This window comes from Pelecanus crispus, chromosome 1 (genome assembly GCF_030463565.1).
Source record: "Pelecanus crispus isolate bPelCri1 chromosome 1, bPelCri1.pri, whole genome shotgun sequence".
Lineage (NCBI taxonomy): Eukaryota > Metazoa > Chordata > Aves > Pelecaniformes > Pelecanidae > Pelecanus > Pelecanus crispus.
In genome coordinates this window covers 188,479,808-188,506,740 of record NC_134643.1, presented here as the reverse complement: position 1 = coordinate 188,506,740, position 26,933 = coordinate 188,479,808, and the positions used below count along the sequence as shown (strand labels likewise).

At 35.7% G+C, this 26,933-nt stretch overlaps 1 protein-coding gene across 1 annotated transcript in view; it reads right to left on the bottom strand.

The window, feature by feature from the left end:
• Positions 1-1,988: 1,988 nt before the first annotated feature.
• The window catches only part of DIAPH3 (diaphanous related formin 3), a 277,409-nt gene continuing 252,464 nt past the window's right edge, over positions 1,989-26,933 (bottom strand). The window contains exon 28 of the mRNA XM_075727918.1: positions 1,989-2,248. Coding sequence (XP_075584033.1) covers positions 1,989-2,248 — 260 coding nt within the window. The remainder of the gene's footprint in view (positions 2,249-26,933) is intronic.

Genomic DNA, 26,933 nt, shown 5'->3' with positions numbered 1-26,933 from the left:
TTTTGTTCATTGAAAATTTCAGTAGACAGATAGTTCTGCAACTTTTCTTTGCTTGATAAACTACACAGCAGTGTCCTGAACTGTCTGTTTTCTGTTGTGGACTATTACCCACTAATTCAAATGAACAAGTTTGCTGTGTTCAGGAAAATGAATTTGTACTTCCACCTTCACTTGGTAGGTCATCCCACTAGTATTTCAGAGACAGTTCTTTACTCCGAGCCCTTTTATTTTAGCACGTCCTCATCCAGCAAATGGTTAATTTTTTTTTCCTTCCACATATATTTTGTATTTGAAACACCATTTTATTTAGTCAAGCATATTATACTTTGCAGATTGCAATTTTTACTGTACCCTGTAAAGTGGGGTAGTCTTAACAGTGGAGGTGCAGAAGATCTTAGTGGAAAAACTAGCAGTAGTTGTATTTCTAGTTATCCACTAAAGACGCATTAAGCCCCAATTCTATGGTTACTCTATGCAATTTCAAGTCACCAAAGGTGGCCTTGTATGACAGCTTTGCCTGTTGTTTGCAAGGAGAGCTGAAGAAATGACTGTCTGATAGGCTTTCTCTGTATCTTTCCCTGACTTCTGTTTATACCTCTTATTTTTTTCAGCTAAGGGGGGAAATGTAATTAGAATCTATAATGACAGTTACAGCAGCCCCAGAAACATGAGATTAATTCCCATGATGGCTGAAAAACCCTCCATGCAGTATGTATACACAGGCCCAGTTCCTGAATCCTAATTAACTTTATTAATGTTTAGTGCAGGAAGTACGAAGGCAACTTAAACAAGGATATAAAAAGCACTGGAGCATTGAAACACTGGCTTCATGTAACTGACTCTTATTGAAAGATATATTTTTCAGCGTTTTGTAAAGAAAAATAGAGTAATTTAGAAGAAAGATATTAGATACCTAATACACTCTTATAATAAGGAAGCTTTAAATAATCAAGCACAGGTACTAATAGTAGCTTCCTATTCAGTAACGCAGGTAGCAATTCTTTATGATGTGCAATTAATAAATAGGATAGCAAACATGTAACAATGTACAATGACGGTGCGATAAAAGAGATGCAATTATGTGCAAGATTCCTATTGTGACAGCAAGTAAGACTTTACGGGCTACTGGAAAATGAGTTTGTGAAAAACCAATTGTAAAAACCTTTTCCATTACATGTTCCTTTTATAGAAACATATGAACTCATATGTGAAAATATAAAATATTACACCGGTAAATAACTGTGAAGACATTTTCCCCCACTATGGACACAACTGCAAAACCTTGCAGTCACAGAAACTGTATATATTCTTTTGCTATAATAATCATAACTAAGCTTTACAGCAGCGATATACTAATCACACATAAAGTATATTATTTGCATAGATTTTATGTTTACTGTCCATGGATTTCCATTTTGTAATTATATATATAATTCAGCAAACTTTGGTGCTCTTTGATGAACTCAAACTGGAACATGGCTGACTTATATGATACATATTTCTTCATACTGTAATTGCAAAGGATGCTATAATAATACTTTTTAGGTGCTAAAACCTCTTAAGTATAGCAAGTGCAGCAGAAAATATAATACCCTTTCTGTTATTTACTGACCCTTATTCCCAGGCATGATGATTTAATAATATTGAAAAGATATTCCTATTTTGAGAAGCTCTCAAAACATGCGGTCTGCAGTTCATCCACTAAAAGAATTGTGCCTTGGAATAATTTAGTATCTGTTTCTTCTGATATTTTTCGTATGCTCAGTAGGTTAAAAAGTGTAATAAAAATCATCTTGCCGTTATGCAAAACTATGGTATCGTTTTGTACAATCTTGCAAACAAACAGTTTAGAAGTAGAGTATTCATCCATAGAGAAGTTGGGAACTCAGAAGTATGTAACGTCAATAATAGAAAATTAGCGTATCTTTAAAGATGTAGGCTATTATAGCTTGTTTTTAAGCTTTGATTTAATCCTTTATGTGATTATTCTATAGTGCTCGCAGTCTTGCCAGGAGAGCTTCTACTTCTGGAATGGCTTCTCCCTTAGAAGAATACTGGATACGATCTATTTTCTTTTCTTTGTTGCCTTCTCCATGACAGGCTTCCTTTCTCCCAGCAGCCTTGTTCCACACCATAGAAGAACTTGCTTCCACATCATACGTAACTTCTTTGGTGACTGGGCTTCTTGTCAAGTTTAAACTGATACTGTGGTGTGAACATGACTTCTCTAGTTGTCCTTTCTGGTTCTCTGCAGAAGACAAAACAAGTAAAACTTATTTCACTATTAAAATACACAGTTTCAGTATTTTGTAACATAAAAAGACCTCTTGATCAGACAAAATTTTACATGCAGATGATGTACTAGAGGGAGTAATGATTGCCAAGGAGGCAAGACAAAATTATTATCACTTCAAAAGCAGTGGGCTTGGTCCCTTGGAAGTGATACATGACTTTACATGACTTCATTAGATTTAGCATCCGTATTTCCTACAAAAATCACAGGTAGAGCCTGACAGGATCCTCCGTTCTTACTGGAGTCAAAGAGAAAGCAGAGTACTCAGCACTTCTCAGTGTCTTCCAAAGTTTTATCTGGTTAATTAAATTTTCTACATTTTTTTAAAATTGCTCAAATTTTAGAATGTATTTTTCATGTATTGAAAATGTATTGAAATGTATTTCAATGTATTGAAAATTTATATTTCAATTTAATTTTCCATTGTAATAATTTTTCTTTCCTTTGTAATCTTTTAGGCAGCTAAGTAATTTTCAGACTTTGCATAACTTGCTACTTTTTGCTGAACATCACTGGCATTGACTGTCACAAGAAGTTCCACTCACTTAATATCCAGGAGCTTTGCTGGACTGACATGTATTAATAGACAAATTTCTTTTTTTGTTCCCTCCCCCCTGCCAAATCAAGTGACTGTTCTCAAAACCAGCATATGAGTGGTCCCTCTCATAGATCTCAAACTTTTTAAAAGCAGGCATACTCAATATTCATGTAACCTTGAGCAAGGCTTAAAAATGGCTTCAACAAACTTGACATGACATTTAAAGTTTTTTGGTTATTCGCTGAAAGATGGTCCATCATCCCAATAGTAATGACTTTGGAGCACAGGCAGTCACTCATGACAGTGTGTTTTATGTGAGTGCTGAAAATTCCTACCGAAAACAGCTTGTACATTAAAAGGCAGCTGCTGAAGATATTTACTGCACTGTCATTCCCTGACCAGGGGCTCTCAGTGATGGATGAGGATTTTACACACTTTCTTGGACAATCTCAGCAAATTTTGTAAGTACAATCACCTTTTGGCAAGTGGAGGAAAATAAATACCTTATTTCTATCATCTTCTAAATCAGATAAACAATTCTTAATTAAAACTTGATAATAGCTGAATTTTGCACTTAGCTGAAAAATTTAACTTCTATTTTATGCTACGGATAATAGTTTGACCCTGAAGATGCAGCAGCACACATTTCAGTTTTCCTGAATCACAGGAGGCCAAAGATTGGGTATGAACACATCTTTATAATTACATATAATAATCCGATCATATATAATTAAAATATCCCTTTTATGTACAATCTTAAATATCCCATTCTATTTAAATGTTTATATTTGTTCATTCTGAACACATACTTGCAGGCTGATAAAAGCATGCGACCTGTATCAATATATAAAATACTAGCTGCACCATAGCCCTTTTTGTTTACATTCAGGCTAGGGGCAGTGGGAAAAATACTTGGTGTTTTGAAAATCAGTATGTTTTTTTAAAGTAGAAAAAAACCATATTGTCATAATCGGAAATTAAATATAGGTGTTGGACTTTTTGAAAAGGGAACAATAAATGAGGCATTGAAAGTAAGCTTCTCAAGCATACCAACACCCAAATTCTAACTACTTTGCAATTCAGCTAAGTCTTCACTCCAAAATACTCAAGCATGAGGATCAGTTAGGTATGATGAACTAGACTGAACAACAGATGCAGTGAACACTTATGAACCGAGGCCTCAAAGTAAGATCCACCAGTATTTTCCCCAGTTTCTCATAGTGTGCGAGGGACAGAGGAAGTTGCCTTAGAGTGAGATTTAGAACAGCAAATAGTCTAAGCAGGGAACTGCTGCAAGCTAGCTATTAAGAAGTAGTGGATGTTGGGATCTACCTGAACTCTTGTCCGGCTTTGAAACTCAGTAACTGATTTAGCCTTGCAGGAAGGTGTGTCCCGTAACTTGCTGCCTTCAATCTGGAATTGTTGCGTGGGGATAGCAACTGAGTAAAACTGAGTACAGCTATGTCTTCCCCCCCCCCCCCCCCCCTTAAAACAGCAGCGATTGTGTTGATATTTGTGACTTTCTAGGCATAGACTAATGAGTGGAGCATTCAACTTGGAGGACCAGGGTCTCTCCCTTCAGTCTGAGAGGCCCTGCAACAGTGGAAAATGGGATTAGGAAAGTGCCTTATCACTGGCCAATTTATGTGAGTAGTCCTTGTTTTATCTGTTGTAACACCTGTGCAGTGAAGATGCCATGATTAACTGGAAAAGAAATCACAAAACGTCATGTTCTTAATACATGACCCTTTATGCTAGTGATTAGCAGCACTTCCTAAATAATGAGAACACTTTGGTCTCAGCCATGCTACAAAAAATACTGAGCAGCTAGTGTCAATTAAAACCAAAAGATATGGACACATATATTTTATCTAAATTCAGTTTTATCGTCTCAAAGTTGTTATTTCAGCTGGTTCCTAAATCAGGTGGCATCTTTACTGTGTATGTTCTTTCAATCAAGGAGGAACATCTCCATATAACATTGCTATGCCTAACCGCATGTCCAGTATTAACAGATATGTAGGTAGGCAGTTCCCTGCTTAGTAAACTGGCTGTTGTGAATCTCATTCAGAAACACTGAACTTTGCTAGGCCTGGCTCAGAAAGCATACATATGTACTTACAGTCCTAGATTTCACTTTGGTATATATGCACCTAAAAAATTAACTGCAGTAATACTTGAGGTATATATGCCGCTGGTGGCATTCTTATCTGAGTGAAAGATGACTTCCATTTAAGTCAAAGTTTAAAATTAGTTAAGTACTAGCAAGGTAAAAAGTCTCACTAATTCCTCAGAAATATTAGTGTCTACCCTGCCAATTTTTTATTTTAATCAAGCAGGAATTAATTTGTGTTAAACCCAAACTCATGAACACCCTGTACTGCTTCACACACTGATTCAAAGCTTGCATGCGTTGGTGACTTGGTACCCCATCCATTCCACAGTCATGACATTGGATTGTTACCACACGCCTCTTGCATCCTATGCTATAGTGGTAAAACCCTGTAAGTGCATTTTCAACCCCTAACTGTTGAGGTGTGTGGTTTAAAAAAGCCAACGCACCTTGCATATAAATTTAAAACTACAAGGCTACAAGCTGCTGCAGGTTAGCATGTAACTTTGATCAGGACAGGGAAGAGCTGGACTTCCTTAGTTTAGTGCAATAAAGACTATAAAGGATATAGTTATTTACTTTCAAGAAAAGCCCTAAGTTGAGATTGACTGACAAAGTAAGCACAAGAATAAACAGCCATTAATATATTTCTATTACAAGTTATTTTGAACCATCGGAGTAATGAAGTTTTGAAATGCCTAAATATAGAAGTGAGAGCAAAAAAACCATAACCGGTTATAAGGAGGAATTTGATCTGTTTCTCAAGATGGTATTTGATATGTCTGCCTGCAACAGCAAGGAGATGTCTTAGTGACACTGTTTTAGTCCTACATTTCTAGAACAAGGGCACCCACAGAAAATCCATAAACCATACAGATATGAACAGCCTTTTCTAAACTACTTTGAACCATTACAACATGGACATATAAAAATTTGGCTTGTGCTTTTGGCAGTAAACTGTATTTGAAACAAATAGCAGAATAAAATAAATATATTTACACACACAACTTGGTTCAAAAACACTTTTAGAGTGTTGATTATAATAAAGTTATGGAAGGTTTAAAGAAAACTACTTATGGAAAGGCACTTCTACATGAAGTTTTGTTAAGAAGAAAGCTTACATTTCTGGAGATGCACTATTTGTCCACCTACTGTAGCAAGGTGTACCTTCCGGCAGTAGCAAGACAAAAAGAAATCAGACATTAAAAATCACTGGATAAAAACAGAATTTATTAATTTGCTGTATATATTGGAAGTAGTTGAGACTAGTTTCTAATGTTTGGTCACTTTTAGCAATCAAAAATTGTCATTCACCTGTACCATAACAATCACTATGAAGATGAAAAAAAAGCAAAAACTTTGAATTCATGTTTAAGTTTTCTAAATGCTGGGGCGAGAAGACATTTATCCATAAAAGGTTTGACTTTACCGCTAGCGAATGCTTCCAGGCATGGGTGAGGCAGAGATCGCATTGCGCACTACTAAACTCTCAGTATCCAGATTCCATGACATTTAAATCTTTTTCTTTCCCTTGTTCAATATCTAACTCTTGTGGGTCCTTCAGACCTATTAAAATTCACTTTTCACAGATATGAATTTCCTGAACATTGCTATTAACCAAAAACATTTCAAAATCATATTCACATAACCTAGAACCAAATAGCTACTATAATCTAGATACAAGTCTTTTAAAATTACTTTGATTAACAGCAACGCTCAAGAAATTCAGTTGACAGAAAATTGTGCTTAATAGCTTTCCATAGTTTAAATGGTGTCCTAGCATAGAATAACTTATAATGATATGCTTATTATCTATTAAAGGCTACATACTTTATATTCAGAAAAAGGAAATTGTGCACTAGCATGTGAAGAAAAAAAATCAGCAGTATGAGACCTGCTTGCTGTGAACTTGGGAAAGCAAAATATGATCAGTTGGAGATTTTTAAATCCTGCATAATGTCGCTATATATTACCTTTAATAGAGAACAAAAATGATTGCAAGAGACTCATTAGAGATACGGATTTTTTTCAAAATGACTGATAAATATTTAAAATAAAAAAGGACTTTGAAAAGCTTTATTTCATTGCATAGTTTCTCAATAAAAGTCTTGATACTAAGGACATATTTAGTTTTTATGTAAATACTTGTGCACCAATTGAAAAATAAAGTTGCAAATACAATAAGGAGAACTGCATTATGTGGCATTATATGCTTGTATTACAGTCATACATCTCAATGTGTGGCATGACAAAATTGTAACATAAGAAAGAACAATTGCAGTTACAACCTCATTACATCTTTTACCAAGTTAACAGGAAAAAATGCTCAAAAACCCAGTGGAATATTTCTGATCTCTCTGGTTTGTGCTCCACATGCTACATCATATTCCTGAAGCTATGTCTATGCCAAGATTTTCTAAAGCCCACACATACCAACCTTACCACCAATGCAAATTATTTTTACATTCTAAGTCATGACTTGCCTGTGCTAGAAGATACTTGAGGGCATGCCCCCATGCCAAATGGCTTCCGTTTGGAAAAAGTAACAGCCCCAGCGATAATCCTCATCACTGGCTCCCCAGTGTGGTGCCACAGTTTGTCTCTGGTTCCCTGTCCCTGATGCATGGAACTGAAAGTCAAGGAAAAGCTACACCACCACGTTGGTGCTGCACTCACGTGTTTTCCCAGCAAAACAGCGGGGGAAAGGAACATGTGTTTTCGACAGCAGTGCGGTCTGCTGACTCTGGATGTGTAGCTGTACAGCATTCCCACAAGCTGGAATGCTTGCAGTAGTCCAGCCTCCATCTGGAAGTCCTGTCCGTCTCCCACAAATTACACCACCCGCATTCTCACACATGTCCCGGTGCAACCTTACCAAGTGTATTTAAACAGTCACATACCACGGGCCTTGGGAGGGTATCGGTGCATACCCCCACCTAAATAAAGAGAAGTCCTTGAGAAGGTAGTCTGGAGATGTTCCCAAAGGGTTCCCTTGCCAATACCAGAGCATAAAGCATCCCTGCTGCTTTGCTGAAGATACGAGGAAAACAGCAAAAAAGTTGCTAAGCGTGAACTACTTTTTGTGATATAAACTGGGCAATACTGGTTTATGTTTCACATGGTTGAGATTTACTTAGACAGACTCGTATTTTGAAAGGCTGACTATGACCACTGCTGGCAGACATTTTGAGGACCTCTGTTTTTAAGTTCAGGACAGGGTGGAGGTTCTGAATTCCCACTTCAGCTGCATCTAGCTTCATCTCTGAAGTAGATAGCTGTATTGGGTGAGGGTAGCAAAGTTTTGGCAGCAGGGGGGCTGCAGGGCTGGCCTCTGGGAGGGGAGGGCAAGGGTTGCCCCATGCTGGACACAGCTGGTTCCACATGGCTCCAAAGGACCCACTGCAGGGCACGGCTGAGCCCGTCACCCCTCTGTGCCCTTAGCTGACAGGACCGAGTGTAACCTGCCATGACAATACCGGGGTAGGGGAGGGGTCTGGAGTGAAGCCGAGCCTGAGAAAGCAGTAGTAGTGTGTTTTCTCTAAGTGTTTTGATTCTTCTTTTTGCTTTTGTTTCCCGATACCCAAATCAGTAGTTATATATACACACACACGCACACACACATATATGTAAGTTGACAATAAATTAATTTTCCACAAGTCAAGACTGTTTTGCCTGTGACAGTAACTGGTAACAGTAACTTGTCCCATGAGCTTTCCTGCTCCTGTTCTTCCTATTGCCTTCCTGTTCCACCCCACCAGAGGGGGAACTGAATGAGGGCTGGGTGGGAGTTTGGCTGCCACCCGAGATCAACCCACAATAGCTTAGGGATAAGACAACTCCATCTGTCTTTTAGCATTCCCTCTTTTAAATTTTCCAATTGAAAAAACCCACCAATTCTGAAAATTGTCATTTTGAGCTTCCAGATTCCAAACTCTTGGCTCTTTACTACCAGAAATGCCAACAAGAAAATCATTAATTCTTGTTTTCCTCTCATGTATGAAATGAGGGTCTCAATTACTACACTGACCCCCCATTCCTATTAGAGCCTAAGACACTGGACAGTTGTAAGCCCTGAGTTTTTTCAGGCACCCATCTTGCCTTAATGTCATTTATACAGCCTAAAGTTGGCCTTCTGAAATCCATTCCCAGACCTTGGCATTGGTGTTAGAACGTAACAAGACTTAATTATCTTTCTTAAAAGCCTGCCTTACCCCCCAGAAGCAGAATTTAGACATAGTATCAAAGATTGCTATAGCTAGAAGGTCCAAGTCTATTACATAACAACACTCGTAAAAAATGGAATAGCTCCTTGCTGGATAGTATAATGGAAAATACTTTAAATACTTTTTATTGCCACTTTTTATTAGTTTCATATTTTTTCAACAATTTCTGTGACTGACAAGGGTAGGATCGGAGAATGTACCTGAACTGTTAAAGGAGTGCTGTGTGTTGTTACGACTTATTTCAGTTATACCCTGCAGGCCCAGCCCTAACACCTAAAGGAGTGGTAGCTGTACTCAAATGATCTTTGCTTGATAAGTAATTTCTCACACCTTAATATTTCATGCTAAATGCTCACAACTTGACTAATCCAAAGCGGGCAATAATTAATGAGGCATAGAAAAGTGTTACTGAGTTTTGGAACATCTAAAAAAAATATTGTTTATGCACATTTCATTTAATAGTTGCTGCTGTTCTTGAGTGTTGTGTTAAAAAGGTGTGAAACACAAGGAATAAACACTAATCAGTAAGTTCAATTTTGATGAGACAGTTTTCAGAAACAGTGAATAGAGGTTTTTTTGTTCATTTCAAAGGCAGGAATACAGTATGTCAGCACTAAGTGACACTATGCTGGACCAGCTCCCTTTTACTTGGCCCTAAAGCAAAGCCTTTAAAAATTCTTTTAATCCCTTACCTACCTACATCTTCTCAAAGACTACTTCAAGTTCCTGGTGATCATTCCGTTCAATCTTTCTCCTACCTTTTCCAAATGTACTTTGCATTTGCATTGAGTTGGGACCAATTTCTCTGTTTAATATATTCTCACCTCTAACATGGCAATGACTTTTGTTACAAGAAATGCAACTTTAAGTTATTGGTATTTAAATGAAAGTCTTGAGTGCCTGTCAAGATGAAAAGAGAACAAAAGTGTGGATCAGACTACTGACAGAAATCACCCAAGGTTTTTATGTGAGTGAAGAAACCTCTGAAGGTGTCTGACAGCTGATTCAGACTTAGGAGTTTGGCATCATCCCTATTTCACTCTGAATTACGGTGGATCTTCTGTGTCTTCTTACACATCTTTCCCCACATGAAGGCACGTTTGGGAGTTTCTAGGAAACTGCAAAATGGAAACTTCCAAAATAGAAGCCTACTTTGTGGTCATTATTGATTTTTAGAGTACTTGGTTTGAATCATTCTTAAAAAACTGAATGTGTAAGTCTGAATGTGTAATTTGGCATAACTTTAGTATTAATAAATAATAAATTAATCTTCTTATTTATGTTGGGATGAAGGGGGTAACAAGATAAATATTGATCTACATGGATACCCAGTGGCGGTGGGTCTTCAGGCAGTGGCCAGAAATGTTATTCAGCCTAGGTGTTTATGGGATTTCTCCCAAGGTACAAATAGGGTAAACATCAACTTTTTCTCTTCTTTTAGTCAGGAAATGATCAGGAAATTACAATGACAAAACTGGAAGTTAACATATTCAGACTATTTTAAATTGCTGAAATGTGGTTTATTACTTGTTTTTTTACTTTGTTCACAAATGTATTGTAGTGTGCCATTTCCAATCTTCTTTAGAGTTAACAGAGAATCAAAAATGATGCCTGTATAAGTTACTGATCTGTGACAAGATCCATAGAGGTCCATAGTCTAAAGCTATCCTCTGTTCAGTCCACGATAATTTATGCAGATCCCACATACTAAACTGCCACTGATGCCTTTGAGCAGTACACACATTTACTCTCCAAACCTGCCTGCATAACACCTACCTATAGATGAATACTGCTTTCAAGGTACGCTTTGATAAAGAATTTCAAGAATATGCATAGACTGCTGCCATCAAAGGAAAGCCACTGGCAGCTGCAATGGGTAATGATAAGTAATATGCTGATGAAAATAACCAAAATGGAAAAGAAATACATTATTTGTGTCTTCTTTTACCAATTGTTGTGAAAAAACCCCAGTAAGAAGCCTCCTACCTCTGGAAAATAAAAACCCCAACAAATCCAAATAACAAAGCAAGTCTTAAAGACTGACCTGATATTTATGAGATTCCACTCACTGCGGTTCTAAATAACATTGTTTCTGGTAAGTATTTACTATATATAGTACATTAGTATAGCATAAACATTTCTAAAAAAAATATGTAACTATATCTAGTAATTGCCTTAAGAGTTTAACACTAAAATATTTCTTATCCACTATTCTTGATACTAAATGTTTATAAGCTATTCCCTAACTATTCTAATAACTGCTACAAACCCACACAATTTGTATTTCCTATTTTTAGCCCAAACTTCCGTTCCCAGGTTTATATCAGCAATCAGAGTATTGGTAGGTTGCATTGCCTGAAGGTAGAGCACAAATATTGTGTAATGTCAGATCAAACCAATGGAAAAATTGTCTTTCCCTCATCACCTGTTGCACTTCTCTCCTAAGGAATCAATCTGCTTCTAAGGGAAAGGGGGATCTACAGAGTCTTTCAAATGTTTTTGGGACCAGCATAAAGATGAAAGGCTAGAGCTGAAAGTAAGTTAGGTGGGTGTTTGTTTTAACAGTTGAATAGAAATTTTCTACTCGAGTTAATTTTTTCGCATTCCTGTAACAGGTACCAGACCAATGTCTTGGGGCAGTTCTTGCCCCCACAGGTCACAGTCACAGTGGGCTGTCATTCACTATTATCCAAAAGATTGCAAGAATAGCTTATGACACTCAGACTCCTCTCATTTCAAAACAAGCCTCTGGAGGGAAGTAGGGCAAGAAAGAGCACTGCATGCTGTTGTTGCTATGACAGGTGAGAGTGTAGTGATTTACTAACCTGGAAAAGTATTTATGAGAACTCCAAATCCTAAGTAGATCAAAAAAAGATTTACACAACATTGATGTCAGCTTAAAGATATCTGTGCTTCTCAACAGGACAGAAGCAGACCTGACTCTGAAGTTTAATCTGTTTAAATGAACATCCAAGATTGCCTTCATGAATACACTGGAGATGGAATGAAGCCGAATCATGTTAGTTCATGTAACTTTAATTGTTCAAGCATTATTATTATGATCCTTTCTTTCCTCTGACAAAGCTCTGCAGAAAACAGTCAAAAGCATGCTATCAAGGAGACGGAAACTGTGTAGCAGGAAATAGTACATTTTCAAGAAGGTCCTCACACAAAACTAAATATTGGGAAATAAAGGCAGAGAAAAAGTGATTCAAATTCCCCTTGCTCTGCAAGATTGAATATATATTCCTTTGACAATTCGTCTCTCTTTATATGAAGCTCTAATTAATGCTATGTGCCTTCACTTAATTATTTCCTCTCTTTGGGGTGGACTGTAATTGGGCCTTGCTTATGTTTGGAGAGATGGGATATAAAAAAAAAATGTTTCTACTCCACATATGATCCAGCAATACATGTCTTTGACACCAAAAACTGTACTTTGCAAGTGTGACAAATTGCTTTGAAAAAGGACCAGGATTTCAGCAGAGTCTAAAAGAGGAATTATTTTTTAAAGATGGCTTTTACTGACTCTTCTAAATATCACTGCATTATCATATGAGACAAATTTGAGACACATTGTCATGGGTAATTAATCCAGTCATTGTGAATTCAAAATGCTGTGTTTAATGTCATTAATGGTATGCATTTTTCATGCGATGAACATATTTACTGCCCTATATTCTAACAATTAGACTCTTAGCAGCCACTTTGGTATGTAAAAAACATCAGAAGCCAACTGTAGCGTTTCCAGTTTCCTCTTTTCATAATCAATTGCATGCAATTACTGTTTAGTGATAACCACCTAACAGAAGTTAATTTTGCTATGTAAGGGAGGATTTTTTTTTTAATTTCAAGAAATCTAAGACACAACACATCTTTGCGCTTACAGAAGAAACCTCTCTCTCACCTACAGAGGAACTTAGAGAGAAAATTTTACGTAAAATACGAAAAAATAAGAGAGACTGAAAACCTGAACCCTTTACACTCACTGAGAAATCAAGGCAGAAGGCAGTAAGACCTCCCAAGCCACTGAAACAAAGGATTCTTACACATAGACTTAGTTTTCCTTTGTCTGTTCTGACTTACAAAGCAGCCTTGCAAATGTGTTTAGCTCAAAAGGTGATATTAAAAACAAATGGTTAGAGATCATCACGGTAGATTAATTATGCAAAAGAAGCCAAACCAAATTTAATCAGAAACAGCAGATTCCAAACAGGAAAAACCTTCACTTTTTTTTTTTTTGACAGAGACGGTTAAGAAAACATTTATGGTAATGCCAGAGCATCTGCTGATTACAGTCAAAGCTGCAGGATGCCAACATTAAATCACTGAACCATCTTGACAGCTTCTGGGTACTTGAGTTCCATTCTAATAATAATTTGCTGTGAAATTTACCCAAATCTGAAAATTAGCTAGAAAATGTTTACAAAGAATATAGGTAAGAGTAAATAAAGCAGATAAAAAAATTGATTTGTGTCTGAAAAAACATATCTAAAATAGATGTTCAGCACTCAGACATTTCAGAGCTGCATGTAAATTGGTAAATCTCTAAAAAAGACTAAGCACTTTAAGAAGAAAATATAATTTTATCATCCATTTCCTATTGATTGTGACCTATCACTTTTTTTTGTTTAGAATTGTTAGCATGCTTGTTTGTTTAATATAAACACAGATTAGCCATTTGAAGGCGGCCTGCAACATTTAAAAACAATTTTTAATTCCTGACACCTGAGGATTCTACACAGAACAATACACTTCATTGCAAAGCTTTAATTGATGCATCTACGTGCTGCGGAGGGTGATTACTTGAATAATAAGTATAAGAGACGTGTGATCTGGTTGCTAAGCAAATGTGAGTAAGAGAAAAAACCCAAGAAACGACGTAACAATGAATCAAGGTGTGATGACAGGATAATTATTCTATGAACTGTCATGTTGAAGGACTTGCAGAACATTGACCTGCACACAATCACACATCAGAAGATTGTCTGAGGGGTAATTAAAAACCTAATACACAAGTCCAGTTACTCACAAGGAGAAAAATACATGCTTAACTTATTTCTCTGTAGCATGAATGGTCAAATGCATTCTCATGTTAAATATAAATGCTTGAACAGTGCAAGAATTCAGAGGACAACAGATTACAGCAAAGACCACTGAAGTTTATCTGAATTAGCATTAATGCTTTTCTTTCTTCAGTGACTCTGGGCATTCAGCTAAATATTATTCATAGTATGACACATTAAAGCATAAAACCTGTGAACTGACTTGCTGAAGGAAGTTGGAAAAAAATGTAATCCTTTCAAAATACATTTAAGGTTGTAACGTAATACGTTAAAAAAGAATTACTGTTGTGTTGGATTGACCCTGGCCAACAGCCAAACATCCATCCAGCCTCTTGCTCACTCCCCTTTTCCATGGGGTGAGGAGAAAATAGAAGGAAGGCGAGAAGACTCGTGGGTAGAGATAATAACAGTTTAATACAGATAGAAAAAGCTGTGCATGCTAGCGAAGCAAAATAAGGAATCCGTTCACTACTTTCCATTGGCAGGCAGATGTCCAGCCACATCCTGGAAAGTAGGGCCTCAGTTGCTTGGGAAGACAAATGCCATAACCACAAATGTTCCCCCTTCCTCCTCCTTTCCCTACAAGCCTTCAGCTCTATGCACATACCCGTGATCACGTACGAGCAATGTATTCTGCATTTCCTTCTCACATATAAATGTGCAGGAACACTTGAACTGCCTTTAAACCAGCCGTTGTCAGTCTTGCTCATGGCAGAAACATTCTTTGCACTGTCTGTGCTCTTCAACCTGCTTTTTTGCTGAACTTTGCCAATTGTGTGGAATCAGTAATGGTTACTACTTTGCAACTATACTGATTATAGATGCCTGCTCAGTGTAGACAAAAAACCCCACAAAACAAGCTGTTTCCAGAACCAAGCCAGTCCATGATGAAAACCATTTGATTGCTCAGAAGAAGAATAAATTCAGAAATCTCTTCACTTTTTCTCCTGCCGTTATTCCCTATGTAACTGAAGATACTGGAAGACAGCTAATTAGGAGAAGTTCTGTGGATACTCTTCAAAAATTTAAGACCCCTGAGAATCCCTGAAAAGATTTTTTTTTTTAAACACAAGGTAAGCATACAGTGTACATGTACCTAAATTCATACAGACCAGCATGTCCATAGGTTACTCTCACGTCATATATAGGCATCATCATTGCACGATTCTAAAAAAGAAAATTCTTTTTCTCCCACTGTATTCTGAAGAGATGCTACAAACGCCTTGTAGGAAACACGCTACATATAATAGTTATCATAATGACACTTCTCTCTAGAACGAATATGTTCTGTAAACACACTGCTAGATCATCAGTTAAGTTACTCACTCATACTAAGCATGCTAGTTATATTCTCAAATATTTTCTACCATCTTCATTAGTGCTCATTTCAAAAGAGTAATGTTGTACCCAAATAGCTTTAAATGCTGAGAAGTAAAACAAATGCTATTGAAAAATCTCCCATTGTTCAGCAGCTCACTGTGGTCTAAGTAAGATTTATTAAAATGCAAAACTCGAGCACGTTAGTATTAATTTCAAAGTAACATCCTACAGAAGAAATATAATTTTAAGTTTTGTGTAATAAAATAATACCACTTACAAATCTAGACTCTCAACATTAGCCAGCAGTGTTAAGAATAACAATTCAGCAGACTCCAAAGACATTTATAAAAACCTTGGAGCAAAAATAGCAAGCCAGATATTCATATATTTTTACTGCAGAAACATCCTAATTGAGGCAAACTAGGGGAAGAGAGTGGGGAAGGGAGAATATCCTCTACCTCTAAGAATTCAGCTATTGAAATCAAGAATTTATCTGACATCTTCTCTTAAAACATTTGTTTTTTCTGAACTTACTAATCACACAGACTTTTTCCATAAGTTAAGCTTAAAATCAGGACAGTTTCAATAAGCTGAAGTAGATGTATAAATTTAATTCTTTTGTTATCTAAGAGTATACAGCTTAAACCAAAATTTTGATTACATTTGTGTAGGTGCATTTCCCTTTTTTTAAATTAACAAACTTTTTTTTTGTGATAATGAATACTGTAAAATAGTCTTAGTTAAATTTCAAACCAGAAACCACAAATCTAACTGGGCTTATTGCAGCTATGAAATACATATTTGTTGACTACGGATACATATGTATTACAGCTAGAGAAACAAACCCAGCTCTTTTCTTCAGTGTTGTATAAAATTATTTGAAACACAAGCGTGCTTAGTCCTGTGTGTCCTTGTCCCTGACCAAAGGCCGTTGAACCCAATGTGAGATTCACCGGACCAAATGAATTTGTGCTGGTTGCCTTAGGCTCCCTTCACAGTCAATGAGGAGAAACAGGCTCTTCCAAACTGTGCTTCATTTGACCCTAATGTAGGTACTTTAAGCAGGTAAAGAGAGCTTACGGTGACTAACTCAGATGTGAATGCCTGCACTCCAGACACCTAAAGGTAACTTGTATCTGGAAGCTTCCAACTTTTGACTGCAGCAAAATCTGCATAAAAGGTGGACTTCCTAGTCTGGACAGTGACAGTAGATTGTAGAGATCATACGTTCTCTATGAGGGAGAACAGGGTGCAGTTTTGGTGATTTTAAGGCCTGACAGAACATTATAGGTATCGATCTCACCACCTATTTAACACAAGCTATAGAATTTCACAAAGCTTTTTCTGGCTGCATAAAGAATAGAATTGAAATAAATTATATTCTGATTGCTACAGTGAACAGTTTGGATATAAACAGGGGAACTCTGCTTTGTATATAACATACTGACTAGAACTGTAGATATGAAAGTTGCCATTATTAAGTATGCTGCTCAGCCATTAGCTATCACAATTTTTTCCTTTTTAAAAATCCTTCATGTTCACTAACCTTTTTCTTAAGTAGACATAGATCTTATAGTTGTTTAGGTTCCTATCTCTTACAGATTTGTGATACCCATACTTTTGTGTAGCTTTGCAGGCTTCTGACAAGCTTGAAACATATTCTGGATTTAAAATAAGCCTATAAAATAAATTATTCCTACTTTTGTACTGGCATATGGAATCCTACCCTTCACATGAAAATCATCACTGCTTTAAACTGAAGCTGGGTTAGATTTAGTCATGGCCATGCAAAACTTATAAACTCCAACAGTGTACGTTCAAACTTAAGAATCTCACACCCACGGCGGACTAAGTGTTTAAGTTTAGTCTTTAGGGATGAAGATATAAATGTGATGCTTTGTAAGGCAAGGCAACTCTGTGATTTGTAGATACAGTCCTGTGTGTTTGAATTTTTGTTAAGTAAGACAGCTAGCTTAGTAGATGAAAGAATTAAAGGAAAAGTGATTTGAGTCACAGGAAAGTATTTTACGAACTCAAAAAACCCCCCAAATCCTGTAACAGTGCTTATGTAGAGTATGCAGCAAGTTAAAAAAAAGGGGTAAAAATAGTATGCAGTGATAAAAACTGTAACAGCACCTGTTATTCAACATTACTTCAATTCATATAGTCTCATTGCCATTCAAAATAAGCAGTAAACAAAATATTTTAATTGGATTTTATCATCATTTTATGCATATATTAAAGATTATTTGCCTCTTGCTTGTAAACATTCTAAATATGATGTTAAATTTGAATTATTCCATAAAACATAAAGCTAACAAATTAGTAAAGAAAAGCATTAAGGTTTCAACATGGGAAAGGCAGGAATAATAATAAAAAACCCAACACACAAAGGTATTTTTGGTATGAAACAAACACATGCAGTTACTTAGGACTCAATCTGTTGAAAAGACTATTTTGATTAGTCTTTTCATTATGTTTAATAGACTTTAACACTATAGTCCATCTTTCATTCAGAAACAAATCCAAATGACTTATGCTCATCAGAAGTGAAATAGAAATGCCACTTTCCCTCATCAGATTATGCACAGCTCCATATTCTTTCATGCATATAGGAATGACCGTGATGCACAAAGATTCAGCTGACATGTATTTCAAATTTAGGAGACGCCTTTTTTATAGGCAAGAACATATACTATTTGTAGGTGGCTAAGGTTGTTTTGTACTGTGCTAACCACACAAACTACATAATTTCTGAGTGTAACACAAAGTGTGGGATGTTGTCTATAGATCCTATGCACCTGTCAGTGCTGTATTTCACTAAAATAAAATTGTTGTAGAGTATGGTAGCCCCAGTGCAGAATCATTACGTCCGACTGCAGGACAACAACGGCAAAGAGATTACACTGTCAAGAGACTAGTCAAGGGAAAAAGGCAATTTTCAGAGCACAATTAAAAGCACATGCTTTAGATCTTTATTACCTTCTTTTGATTAGAGAGAGTCTAGCTTAGATTAGTTTTAAATATATAGTGAGGGTAAGCAAATCAGATCCCATGTAATTAAGTGGAATATACCTACATCAGACCGTGAACTTTATTTATCTGCTTTACATGTGTCTAAACCTGCCTGAGAACTCCCAGCTTTGAACAGCAATTTCTGACTGATATTCTTTAAAAAAATGTTTTTTCAACAAGTGGTGCAAGTCGCATAGAGAAGTGGGCTGAAGTAGCTAAATGGAGTACATGACAGACAGACACCGTTGAGAGTAGCGTTGTGGATGACAGCTGGCTGGCTGTAGAGAATGCACGGACATGACTTCCCAGCCAGAAAGGCTGGTAAATCTTGGACTGGGAGTCCTCACTCGCCATGGGAAGACATTTCTGCTATTCAGAGAATAGCAATTCTTGACTGCTTTAAGGGCGACGTGAACGTCATTAGGAGGACACTATACTTCTTGTCTTAGTTCAGGAACAACAGGCTAGTTTCAACTGCAGTTCTTTTTGTGAGGATTTCATTCTAAATCAGGTCATAGAGGATAGCTTGCCGTCTAGCCCTGGGACCTTCACCAGTTCTAGTTTCAACCGTTTTCATTTGTAGTTTCACTTGGTTTTAAATGGTGTTTAAGACTTCTTCAAAAAGATAGATTAGTAAGACAGCTAATGGTAATAAAATTACTGTGACATAGAGTTAATTATATATATTTGTATAAAACATTGACTATATATGAATCTGCATTAGATGATAAAGCATCTTGGAAAGAATTAAACACTTATGATGGATGAGAGAGTTTTTGAAGACCATTTTCAGCTGCACCTGATAGCATATAGGGAAAGGAAGGATAGGGCAAAGCAAGATATCAAAATTTATGGTTATATAAATCTAGGGCTCAGAACAGCACTTAAATTTCATGCAGACTTACTTGACTTGGAGACATGAAATCTATTAAATAGGAGCATTTAACAATAGGAAGTTACAATACAGTAGGATGTGGGGTCCAATTTAAGAAAGCACTCAATCACCTGCATTTTCTATGTTTGAAAACACATTGTAGAAAAAATAGAAATGAAGAAATGACACAACGATGAAAAAAATCTCTTTGATGTTGTGTATTTTTTGACTGACATTTCATATTGCTTCTCTTTAAATCTAATTAAATGTCCTTTATTGTTACAAAAGCATGAGGGTTTTTTTTAATAGCATCATTTAAGTATTTTATTCTCAAAAATACATAAATTAATCTTCTTGCTATATTTATTAAAATATAAATAAAATATAAGAAAAATAGCAATTACAGGGTAAAGCAGAATGTTCAGTAATGTGAAATCACCATTCCTGGAACTGTTTTTGTTTAAATGTAAATATTTGAAGGTTAGAAGCTACAATTATGCATGGGTTATCAAAGAAAATATATCAACTCTGTGGAGAAACCATTAGCTTTCTCAGACAAAATTTAAAGTCTTTCTTAGTGAAGTCTTCACATAAAATGTTTCATTGAATAATTGCCATAATATTTCAAAAAATAACAATGAAATGCAACAGCTGATTGAAGATAAATATTGTCATATTTCATCCTCACAATTTGAAGGAAATCTTATTTTCATCTTTGTAACTACTTTCCTTTACTAACACGTTTTACTCACATGAATAGGAAACATTACATTTGTCATCATTTGAAAATTTGGTCTTCAATGTTTAATATCCTGTGTTTGATAATGCAGAACTCAAACATACAGTATTGACCTTTTTACTACAGAAAAACACTGGGTTATAGTAGGATGCATACCCTTGCAAGTAAGACTGTGGTAGCTCTATCACATTGGTAACCAGAGTTTTCTAACAAAAGCAATTGAGTAGTAGGAGAGAAAATGTCCTTATTTAAGACTATAAGGAATACTCTAATAGACAGAAGCAATTAAAAAGATATGCACTAGTACACCTTTTAGAAACAGGCATTGGAAAATGTCTAGTGTCCAGTGTTAAAGGCATTAGACGACATCTTGTGGAAAATAACCCTCTGTAGAAATGAAAAAAATCCAGAACACACCCCGCTCTGGATGATATTGTATATGAGGATTATATTCATTATATGAAGTATATTCAATTCTTTGAAGATCAACTTTCATCACTGGACATAAATCAGTTTATTGTAATTATTGCTGTGCCACTAGATGACTTCCTATTTGGAAAAAAAAAAATAGTATTCTTTTCATTCTCACTGCTTTTATTGCTTTTAAGCAGTGGTAAGAAAAAAATATTTTCCAAAGTAAACAAAACCATGCATAACTGCTTTCTTTCCTTCCCCCCAAAACAGCAGTAATGTTTAAATAACTCCGCATTTAAAAATACTTGCTTTTTTTTTTTTTTTAATATATACATAGCTTTCAGTTGATTTGCATTAAAAGAAATACCAGACACTTATTAATGGTGCATTACTATAATATAAAATTAGGGGCAGTTTAAAAACCTGTCGCTTGATGCAGTTACTGTTTCACAACGGGAGGAATAATTTCTTGTAGAGTGACATATTCCCTTATGTCACAGCTATTCTTCCTTTAGAAAAGCTGTTACTTTGATGGGGAGGACAAATGCCTGCCATATATTACTATGCAGTCCATTAAAATGGGTTCATTCATATTTATAATACAATCTGTGATGTTGATGCAATCACTTTAGACTTCACTGTTATTTCAAACAAATCCATAACTGAGAAAAAGGCAGGCTGTTGACAGGAGTTAATGTGGGTTTTACTCTGTTTACAATTGCTTTCTAATCTACTAAATGGCTGTGAAAATTGATGCACTGTTAGAAGTGCTTTTATACACTACTACAGATAAAGGGTTGTTATACTGCAGTAATCTCTGTAATGCTAAATTGAATTTTCGACAGTATTTTTTCTGTTTTTCCAATCCGAATGTGACAAGGTAGGCTAGTCAATTTATGGTAAGCCTAATTCCATCAATACAAAGTATTTTTCCTTCTTTATTAATTAAATTGCTAGAAATAAAAGTTAGAATAAAACTTGTAACTATCACAACATGTACTTTAGGGAAAATCTCTTAGTGGCCAAAGCACGGGCCAGTCGCTAAATTTTGTGAGCAAATTCATAATTTGTTGAAGCTATGCAACTGAATCCTCAGGAGCTAAAACATAGTAGTACAGCTTGCAGAACTGCTCAGCTTGCCATGAAGGCAAACAGATTCTGATTAAACATCACAAAATAAAATTTAGGATTAGATGATTTGCCAGTAAATAACTTTCCAGTGGGATTTTAGGGAGACATTTAAGGATAGTGTTTTAGTTCCATGACCAATGAAATCACGGTCATAAAGAAGTCCAAAGAATATATAGTTTAGTTTACCACCCTGAAAAGGAAGTCAGTTGGAAAAAAACATTAAAGCCCTTTAAGCTTCAGCTTCCCCTGATAAAGAAGGTGCAAAGAAACACCAAGGCTGATACTGATATGAAACAGAAGTACAGAAGACTTTGGTACTGTAAAATAGGTGCCCTAAAAAAAATCCTGACACACTTCTCTGAAATGTTTGGTGTCTCATTAAAACCTGAACCAGAGGAATGACAGACAAAATGTCTTTTTATGTTAATCAAGGAGCTGCTAATTTTCTATATGAATATGAAAATATTACTAAAACTTAATGAACAGAACTTTTACATGGCTTCCAGTGGAAAGAAATCCTTTATATTCTAGACATTTGCATGTCTAGTAACTTTAAAATTCACTTATGTGTTTTAACTCTACAAGATTTAATAAAGAGGCATAGTTCCCTCAGATAATAGAATAATTTAGGTTGGAGGAGACCTCTCTTGAGGTCATCTGGTTCAAACCCAGCTTCAAAGTGAGATACAGTTGTCAAACTGGATCATAAAATTTTTTCAAAAAATAGGCTGTTAGATATAAAGATTCAAACTTCATAACTCAACCTTGGTGACTTTTAATCAAATCAGCTGAATTCAGTAGTCATAACACAAAAAACGCCCACGCATTTTGTGCAGGACAGTATGATCAGTCTGTGCAGAGTAGTAAGTAAAATTCACTTGAACAGTGTATTAACTAAGGGACACAAATGTGTAGTAACCAGGCTTCATGAACAATAAAGCTCACAGAGCATTTTATTTCTCTTGTGTTTTTTTTCCTATATGACTTATTTCTTTTCTTGAATGCTCACTTCATCTCCTCTCCATTTTCAAAAGAAAAAGGTTTAAGAGCTAAATTCTGTAATTCTTACTGACTCAGATGAAGAACAACTATCAAAGTTAAGTGCTACTGAATAAGTCTTATGGATTCTGCAACATAAAGAATAAATGAAAGTTTGTTATGTAAAGAATGATTTTAGAAGATGACAACCATAAGAAGGTACTTCTGGAGTTGCTTTAAAATGTATTGGGAACAGTCATCACTTATAATCTCTCACTGATTGTTGAAAAGTACTGTATTGATTGCAGTTGCAAATGGAATTTCTTCCCCTACCAAATTAAGTAAAACATTACACAAAGGGGTTTTACAGAAAAGTGATCATTTTGCTTGAGCAGGGTTAAGAAAAAGGAAAATCTGCTGCACACCTGTCATTCTCCAATATTTTTTTTTTTTATTACATCAGCTAACACAACCTCTTAGGAACAAAAATGTTTCTTCAGATAATTAGTGGGTATCTTCTAAATGCTGTTAAGTATAATTTCATGCCAACTTGTAGTTATTTCTGAAAACACAACCAAAGAAGCCATCTAGTTTAGCAGCCCTGCTTACTTCAAATACTGTCATTCTTCACAGCAATACTACAAAAGCTGTTTATGTTCAAGACTACCATTTCAGTAGAGGTTCTGCTCTGCAGTACTGCATTATACAATGTTGCTTTAAAATTTCCAAACATCTAAACCATTCCTTTGAAACTACTGGAACAAAAATTAACTTATTTTAAAAGGTAGTTTTATATTTTGTGAAAATTATAGAAAATCACTAATAATATTATTTGGGACACTAAGTCAGATTAAACTTAGCCTTCCTTAGCCTAGAGAGAGATTTCTCCTTCATTTAGTCACAAAGTTGAGAAAGTTGATATAGGAAGCATCCCCTTTGGTGTATTATATTTACCACATAGCACTTCAAAATATGGCAGAATGAGCTATTCCTAAATATGACTGAAAGGCTTCATGATGTGCAACTCAGTCCAAGCTAATGTACATATTGCATCCTTCAGATATTTCAAGAATCATGGGGTTTTTTTCTCCCTACAATTAAAATTGAAATTAGATTTCTAACTTCAAATTGTTTTGCTTACAAAAACATTTGAAAGAGCTCAATAATTACAATTACAGATATGCCAGGATCTAATCTAATAAATCACAGGTTTCCAATAAACCCAGTGGCCATGAAAGTCCCAGTTACAAAGACATGCTAAATTTTGGAAGGCTGACTCATGACAGAAAAGCAGAAATTAGGTAGTAAGAACATCCTGCACAACCTAAGCAAAAAGAGACAATGGAGAATGAGCAACTATATGCCTGTAAAGTTGACACACATTTTGGATAGCAGGCATAATGCAAGTGGTAACAACTGAAGATGGAGTTATTACTAGTACGGAAAACTACATGGGGTGTCAGGATTAGCTGGTCATTTAATGTGTCACAACTTGCAGCATGATTCTGGAAGGCTGGATTTCTTATTTAAGTACAAAAGTGAGGATGACTTAATAGAAAATGCTGCTTCTGTGAAAGCGTAAGCGTCTCCGCTCTAGCAGGCTGATGTGCATGTGACAGACCATGCATACTTCTGTAGAACTAGATTTACAGAAGCTCTACGTTACCACGCACTAGAAAGAGACTCCTTACTAGTAAACTGTCTTAAGCTGTAATAAACCTGTCTGACTTGCAATTTGTGGAAATTACAAGTACCTACTTTGAATAATGCCTATAACACAAAGGATTTACTCGTCTGGAGCAGAATTTGAACATAGGTAACAAAAATAGCCACGGACAATTAGAGAGACATTTGACAGAGTATTTAATAAATATACCTACTTGTAAATCACAAAAATGGAACAAGATTATAAATGAACTGTAGTTGCCAAGAAGTTTTGAATTTTCAGTTAACCTGTCAACAAGAACAGGGCCTTTTGAACAGCAGTTTCATATAACTAAGATCCTGCTTTGTCTAGAAGAAAAGGTGGAAATAGAGCAGTCAAGCCATTTGATCCTTCTTTTATTCCTTCTCCTGTATAAGCAAACTATAGTTTTGCTGTCTATCCATACTGGAATCAATCTGAAATAATAATGAGATTTTTCTTTAGACTTTCATATGGACGCACCATAGTTAAGAAACAAGTTTGTCCTCCAAATGGCATTAAGAGCTTCATGTCTGTTGCCATAATTATTTACTGCAAATAAGTTCCTGAAGGACTCTGTAATAGGCAGTAGATATGAATATTTGCTTTCACAGAAATGAAACAAATTTTTTCTGTCCCCCAGATATGTTACAATTAAGAATCATCTACAGAATATGAAACTGGAGACGGGTGTAGACAATAATGTCCCATACCTCTTAAGAGTCTGTACAGGTGCATTCACTGAGGAAAGGCTTGCTAATTAGGGACAGGGAATGATAAAGAATAACTGGGACAGTTAAACAATTATAGATGTATACATCTTCAAGGAATTCTAAAATAAAGCTAGATTGAGAAGGCATCTCCTGAATCCTAATGCAGATGGCGCCATGTCTACTTTGTACCACTAAGCAGAGGAATGACATTCTTATATAGTGATGTTCCCATATAGGAAACATCATGCAACAGATCAGAAATCTCAGTAAAGGTTCCATAAAGCTTTTCTTTAAGACTTCAACATTGCCTTTGGTCCATTGGTACAAGCAGTATTACAATATGAGGAGTTATTTTTTGCAAGGCCTGATCAGATTTTAGACAATGACAGAACATTTGGATGGTGACAGCCCAACTCCGATGCTACATCTTGGCTCTGCTGCATGAATAACTGCAGCTTGAAATTGCAGCCACCAGCCAAAATTCTACCATCTAGCCATGTCTTAGCACCTACAATTCACTATGGAAGCTCAATTCTCTTCCTTCTTTTAATATACTATTTTTACTTTGCTGCATATTCCCTGTATTTTTATTCTAACATGAAAATGCTAGTAAGAACATAAAATACACTACTAGCAAACTGATTACCTCGTGCAACCAGACTGGAACTTAATCTACATTTTGCTGCAATCCTGTGTAAGTGGAAATGTCCTGTACGGACCCGGTTTTCATACCACTCAAGTTGCCTTTGTTATGTTTTATAGCCAAAACTTGCAACTGTTACCTTACTAGTTTTTGTGAAAGTTTGAGCTTTGGTAGCACAGATTTGATAGCTAAATCTGTTTTGCCTTTTAATAAATTACATTTCCTGAAATGCTATTCAATGAAAACATAAAGGAAATGATGATGTATGGGCATATATAATTAAAATCACAGTCAGATTTCAGTATGCAATATTTTTAATGTTTAAAATTAATGACATTTACAGTTTCATCACTAGCATTGGGTAAAATTACTTTGTACAAAATGCTGTTTCAAAAAGAAATAAAACCAGTTGCTTTGTAAGTACTCGTATCTCTCCGAATTCCTTCTTTAGTAGGAAGGGGTCTTCTCAAGAGACTACTTTATACCAGTCAACTCAATTTCTTAAAGGTTTTTTTTTTTTTTTTGTGGTTTAACTGTTTCCAAAATAAAATATGAGATGAAGCCTGTCTTCAAAAGCATAAAGCTTATCCTTTAGCTTCTGTGACAGTCGTCTTTTTCCCTACGTATCTTGCTTATACAAAAGAGAAAAAGAAATTAAATACAGCTTTTATAATTTCAGTTTCTTGTAATTGTGTCTTAAAGATACGAAAATGGAAAGAAAAATCAATCACAAATGTCAGCACTGTTTTTTTAGATATACGTTGGTAATACAGAAGCCGTAGTTTAGAAGCATATAATTTAAGTCCAGATTGCCTGATTTACATTACTGACTCCCTGATCTAGCTTAGTTGAACACTGAATTTAAATAGAGGTGCTTGAAGTCACAAGGGACTTATGGATGTGCTTATATGCTGTGCTGAATCAACATCCCATTGCAGCAAATCACAAGTACAGTATGTTTAACAAGTGTAACACGGCAAGCATATTTATCTGTCCGTAACAAAACAAAAAATGACATCTCCTCTATGCATTTTTGTGAGTTAGCAGAAATCAGCAGGCAACAATAACCTTACTTACTACCTCCTTTCCCTTAGAAAGAATTATTTAGCATAATAAACAAAACCCAGAGTATATATTTTGAAGTTGAAAGGAAAGGGTCCAAACTGGCATGCTTTAGCTGTTTGTTAAC